The sequence below is a fragment of the Trichechus manatus genome, unplaced genomic scaffold (genome assembly GCF_000243295.1).
Source record: "Trichechus manatus latirostris isolate Lorelei unplaced genomic scaffold, TriManLat1.0 scaffold00310, whole genome shotgun sequence".
Taxonomy (NCBI): Eukaryota; Metazoa; Chordata; class Mammalia; order Sirenia; family Trichechidae; genus Trichechus; species Trichechus manatus.
Window position 1 is genome coordinate 842,146 of NW_004444246.1, and position 6,610 is coordinate 848,755.

Genomic DNA, 6,610 nt, shown 5'->3' on the forward strand with positions numbered 1-6,610 from the left:
GCCTGACCCAAGCCATGGTATTTTCAGTCACCTCATATGCGTGTGAAAGCTGAACAGTGAATAAGGAAGACCAAAGAATTGATGACTTTGAATAATGGTGTGGGTGAAGAATATTGAATATACCATGGACTGCCAGAAGAAGGAACAAATCTGTCTTGGAAGAAGTACAGTTAGAATCCTCCTTAGATGCGAGGATGGCAAGACTTTGTCTCATGTACTTTGTACATGGTATCAAGAGGGACCAGTCCCTGGAGAAGGACATCACACTTAGTAAAGTAGAGGATTGGCAAAAAAGAAGACCCTCAACAAGATGGATTGACACAGTGGATGCAACTATGGGCTCAAACATAGAATTGTGAGGATAGTGCTGGACCGGGCAGTGTTTCCTTCTGTTGTACATGGGGTCACTATGAGTCAGAACCAACTGGAGGATGACACCTAACCACAACAACAGCATACAGTTTATATTTAACAATGGAATGTTTTTAAAATATCTACAGCTCATGTCTTGCCCAGTTGCTCCAGTTTTTTTTAAAATAATATTTTATTGTGTTTTAGGTGAAAGTTTACACAGCAAATTAGGTTCCCTTTAACAATTTTTATACAAATTGGTCCGTGCCATTGGTTACAATTTTTACCATGTGTCAGCATTCTCATTATTTCATTGTTTGTTTTGTTTCCATTGATCTAGTTTCCCTTCCCCTCCTTGCTGTCTCACCTTTGCTTTTGAATAACTATTGACTGTTTGGGCTCATATAGTTAATTGTTTAAGGGACCACATTACCCACGGGTGATAATGTTTATTTTATAAACTAATCTATTATTTGGCTGAAAGGGTACCTGCAGAAATAGCTTCAATTCCAAGTTTAAAGGGTATCTTAGGGAAATAGTCTCAGGAGTTCCTCTAGTTTCTATTGGACTAGTAGGTCTGGTTTTTTTATGAATTTGAGTTTTGTTCAACAGTTTTATCCCGTTCTATCTGGGACCTTCTGTTGTGTCCCTGGTCAGAATGGTCGTTATTGGTAGCGGGACACCATATAATTCTTCTAGCCTCAGATTTGAAGAAGCTGTGGTTCGTGTGGGCTGTTAGTCCTATGGACTCATTTCTTCTTTGAGCCCTTGGTTTCCTTCATTCTTTTTTGCTCCATATGAGTAGAGACCAATAGTTGTATCTCAGATGGCCGCTCGCAAGCTTTTGAGACCCCAGATGCTACTCACCAAACTAAGATGCAGAACATTATCTTTGCGAACTATCTTAGGCCAATTGACTAAGTTGTCTCCTGAGACTATGGTCCCAAGCCTTTTGACCCATTAAACCAATCCCGAGAGTTGTTTTGATATATCTAGGAGGCCTCTAACTGTGCCTTCTATGTGATTTGTTATGTAAGTGGAGATACATGAAGCACACAGAAATGTGTGCATACATATGCCTATAGATACACCTATACATGCACACGCATTTACTTACATATGCCTTCCTATAAACATATATGCATCCATATCTACCTATGGAACTACACACATATTTTTGGTTGTTTTTACTGTTGTTGTAAAATTGTATATGTTATAGCATTTACTGAAATTGTCCCTTTTTCACATGTACTTCTTAGTGTATTTACCTCAATCAAGTTGTGTGGACTTCACCCATGTTTGGATTGCTTCCCCATCACCAAAAGTAACAATTGTCTACTATCTAGAAAGTGATTTCCCCTTCCTCTCCCTCCCATCCCTGGTAACCATCAAAGGACTTGGCTTTCTGTGTGTATACCTGTTCTTGACTTCTTATAATAGTGGGACCATATAATATGTGTCTTTTTGTTATTGACTTATTTTACTCAGCAGAATGTCCTCCAGATTCATCCATGTTATATTTCATGGAATCCTCATTATTCTTTAAAGTTGTGTAGTGTGCTCCAATTTTTAATATTTAAAAACCTTGATCATTCAGAAGGGAACTGGAATTCAGAGAAAGTGAATTGGTAAGGAACTGAAAAAAAATGACTTTGTTTACTGTGTGTTAATCACTTGCCTGGCACCATGTGAATTATTATAGCAAATCATGAAGGAGTGTAGGACATATCTGCTCCCCAGAAGGCTATGTTCAATCAAGTTGTGGAAACAAGGTATATATACCCAAAACCAAACCAAACCCATTGCTGTCGAGTCGATTCCAGCTCATAGTGACCCTATAGGACAGAGTAGAACATCCCCAGAGGGTTTCCAAGGAGCAGCTGGTGGATTCAAACTGCCGACCTTTTGGTTAGCAGCCCATCTCTTAACCAGTGAGCCACCAGGGCTCCAAGGCGTATATACATGGGTCAATTAAGGAATAGTACAAGGCAGAATATAATTAAATGCAGAGTTGGGGAGCACAATGTTATTTCTCCCTAAATCAACATATTCCTTTATTGTTGCATGAGACTCATTATCTCTTCAGTTGAAAATATATTATTTGCCTTTCAACTGGGGATTGACATGAATTGGAATCACAGTTTAGATGTCTTCATCACCATCATCATCACCACCATCACCATCATCATCATCGTCATCCCCAAGCACCTGGGCATGTCAACTCCAGGAGCTATACTAATCATCATGTAAAATTAGTTTAAATAGATATAATAAATCTCCACAGGAATCTCTAAGCTTAATTAGATAATATGAATTAGATAGGCAGAACATAGATGCAGAGAGGGACAACAAATGCTAGCATTCTTAAATAATTCCATTCTCTATAATTTCAGTGGCATGTGGATTTTTTCTACTGAGAATAAGGAATAACCTTTCTTCCAGGCTGAGAAGAAGGCTTTCCTGGAAGTGGTATGCTTCAGAAGCCTAATGATGGAAGAGAAATACTTCTGTTCTTATTGCTAATATTTTCCTGCCAGCCATAAACTGATGAGTGGTAGATGTCCAGTACATTTAAAGCCGAATTGCTCTAGAAATCCGTTTGTCCAGAAATATACATTTATTGTTTTATATAGATTAGGCTTCTTCACAACTAGTAAATGTATATTTTTAGTTTAGCAGATAATATCCAATTAAAGAATTATAAAGGCCTGTAATTTGTGCTTTTACTCTGGCAATGATTCTCAATAGCAGAGGGCCATATCTATCCCAGAAATTTTGATGTTCCCACCTTTGCACTCCTGGTTGAGAATCACTACTTCAAGGACTCACTTTTCCTTCTCGGTGTATGCGATGAGTTCCTCGGGTATGTTGGCTCAGATACTAATATCCACCCACTATGTAACAGGTGCCTTGCATAGTTTTAATCTTTATAGCGTGCCCAATAAGTAGGTATCAAATGAATACCTACCCAGTGAGTTTTCCTAACTTAATGCGAAAGAGCCAGGGTTTGAACCAATTGTCTGTCTCTCACTCCAAAGCATGTGCTAATTTCACTGAACCACTAAGACTTAAATCTTCAATTAAAGTTGGTTTTATTTGAGTCACTGCAAACTTTGTTACCTCCTACTCCACCTTAGGTTAACCTTAAGTTTCTTTGTTTGGTTGTTTTTTGTGTAGAAATAATGGTAAGATATTTTGTCTCTTTTGTTTTTTTTTTGCTTTGAAGGAATAACCACAGTCCTCACCATGACCACACTGAGCATCAGTGCAAGACATTCTTTGCCCAAAGTGTCCTATGCTACTGCCATGGATTGGTTCATAGCTGTTTGCTTTGCTTTTGTATTTTCGGCCCTTATTGAGTTTGCTGCTGTCAACTATTTTACCAATGTTCAAATGGAAAAAGCCAAAAGGAAGACATCAAAACCCCTCCAGGAAATTCCATCTGTTCCAGTGCTGAGAGGAAAACATCCAGAAGTACCTCTGCAGGTATTTGAGTTAATCTCTGTTAGTTTAACATTTCAGCTTCTTGTTCAAGTTGGCATTGCCAAGGGAAGAACTGAGAACTTAAAAATTCTGATCACAATTTGTAAGTCATTTAAAAATCCAGAAAAATATAAAAGGATAATTATGAATTTAAACTTTAAAACTGTAATTGTTGTTGTTTTTGGTTACTGTTGAGTCGATTCCGATTCATGGCAACTCCAAGTGTAATTAATGGATTGAAAATTAAGCAGCACTGAATGAGACAGATGTAAATGGATCTAATTCTTTGAAATTTCCTTTCATAATTAAAAATTTTTGCCATAAAGGGGCAAAATATTATGTATACTCTTAAAAGGAAACTGTGAAAGCTTTTGAGCAGGTTAGGAATGTATTTTAGTAGTGTTCACTGAACAAAGTAAAACACTGATTCTTAACTTACCCCATGGGCTGGGTGGGGCCTGTGTCCTTGTATTAAAAAGAAAACAAAACCAATCATCAAGAAGACCCATAGATGGTATACAACTAGGACTGAGAATTCTTGTCCTAAAGGACAGATCTAAGAGGATGTGGAAAGCCAAATAAGAGATACTATAATTTACACTTGGCACAACAGTGGTTCTGTGATTTAAACAAACAAACAAACAAAAATTTATAAAAATTGCCTCTTAGGGACTCCACTTGCAGGAAAAATAACAAGATCTTCAAGAGATGGGGAAAGCAGATAGGCAGTCTGTGTGTGTGTCTGTGTCTGTCTGTCTGTCTCTCTCTCTTTTTCTCTCCTCCTCTTTTCTTACCTTTTTTTCCTTCTTCTTCCCCTCCATCTCTTTCTCTTTCTCTCTCACTCTCAGTTTACTAAGCATCTTTCTTGAATCAGCAGACAAGTGTCTATGGTCACTTATATGCAGCCTATTGTTGCTACTACTACAAATGGCAGACTCAAATCACTTGTATCTACATGTATGGAAATTGAAGTGTATAAATAAATCATCAACTTTATTCTCTACAGATGACCACTCATTCCCTCATATATTCATTCATTCATACATTCATTCAACAAGTATATTTTTAATGCCAACTATGTGCTGGACACTGTTTAACCCATTCTCGTCGAGTCAATTACGACTCATAGCAACCCTACAGCACAGAGTAGAACTGCCCCATAGGGTTTCCAAGGAGCAGCTGGTGGATTTGAACCGCCGACCTTTTGGTTAGCAGCCGTAGCTCTTAACCACTGCACCACCAGGGCTCCTCCCCCCGCCCCCCCAAGAAAAGAAGTCAAATATCTCTGCTCTGTGGAGCTTACATTGAAGTGTGTGTGTAAAAGAGAGAGAAACAATAAAAGAAAATGTAAATAAAATATAGATAATGATAGTGGTAAAGCACTCAAAGGGGTGGGAGGATGCTAGGCAAGGTGAGAGGGATGGGAGTCAGTTTAGAATAAAGTTGGTCAGGAAATCCCTCAGGGAGATGATTGTGGTTGAACAAATTAGGTTACATGTCCACCCTGGCCAGGTTTAGCTGTTCAGAGCTCTGGTAGGAGTTATCAGATATTATAGCTCTGCTCCTACAGGGCTCTGGGGGCAGGTACTCTAAGAATAGCTTGTGAGCTGGTAGGAAAATGATTGTTTTCCCACTAAGGATGTTTGCACAGCGTATATTTTCCTATAACAACATCTATTTCACCAAGCCTTTGAAAATTATTAGAACAGATTTTACGTACTATTTTCAGTTTAAGAAAATACTCATTGAATATATACAGTTTTATTACCTTTTCCATTCCCATAGGTAAATTTATGTCCTCCCTGTCTTTTATTGTTGTCTATTTTTCTTTGCTTTGTTGTACTGAAGCCTTGATTAAAAAAAAAAAAAAAAGAAAAAGAAAACTAACCAAACCCGTTGCTGTCAAGTCGATTCCAACTCATAGCGACCCTATAGGGCAGAGAAGAACTGCCCCATAGGGTTTCCAAGAAGCAGCTGGTGGATTTGATCTGCCAGCCTTTTGGGTAGCAGCCAACCGCTTAACCATTGCGTGATAGAAGTGTTCTATTTTACTGATCCTTTAAAGAATTGTCTTTGATTGACTGACTGATTGATTTCACTGTCTCTGGTTTTTAATTACTGACTTGTGGTTTATTGTATTCCTTCCTTCTGCTACTTGTGGGTAAATTTTGTTAACTCTTTTTCTAGCTTCTTGAGTTTGATTGTTATTAGTTTATTTTAAATATTTTATTTAAGTTTTTATTGCAATGAGATTTCCTTTGCATACAGCTTTGGCCAAAGTTCATAACTTTTATATATAATATTATCACCCTAATTATTTGCTAAATATTTTGTAATTATGTTACTCTTTTCTCTATGAATTATTTGGAAGATATTAAAATTCTCAAGTGAGATTTCTTTTTCCTTATGTAACTTCATTGTTAATATTTAGTTGTATTGTGTTTTAGTCAGAAAATGTTACTTGTAAAGTTTTGCATGTCACTGATATTTGCATTGTGTCCTGAGTTATGCTAAATGCTTGTAGATGTTTGGTAGCCATTTGAAATAAGTAAATTTTTATTTATTAAATAAATTTTACTTATAACACTGTTAATTCACCCTTTTAATAAGTCACCTCGTCTTCTTGATTTTTCAAAGATCAAAAAAGATCTGAAAATTTTCCCACTAATATTGTGAAATTGTGGTTTTTTAAATATATTTTGATGCTATGATTTTCAGCGTATAAAGATACAGCAGCTTTATTTTCATACTAGATTATATATTTAATTATAAAATA

The 6,610-nt window shown here is 36.9% G+C and overlaps 1 protein-coding gene across 3 annotated transcripts in view; it reads left to right on the top strand.

Annotated features, from left to right (window-relative positions):
• Window positions 1-6,610, top strand: part of GABRA4 (gamma-aminobutyric acid type A receptor subunit alpha4) — a 101,756-nt gene that overhangs the window by 43,671 nt on the left and 51,475 nt on the right. For all 3 annotated transcript variants that reach the window (XM_004390621.1, XM_004390622.1, XM_004390620.1), the window contains one exon: window positions 3,578-3,837. In XM_004390621.1, coding sequence (XP_004390678.1) covers window positions 3,578-3,837 — 260 coding nt within the window. The remainder of the gene's footprint in view (window positions 1-3,577; window positions 3,838-6,610) is intronic.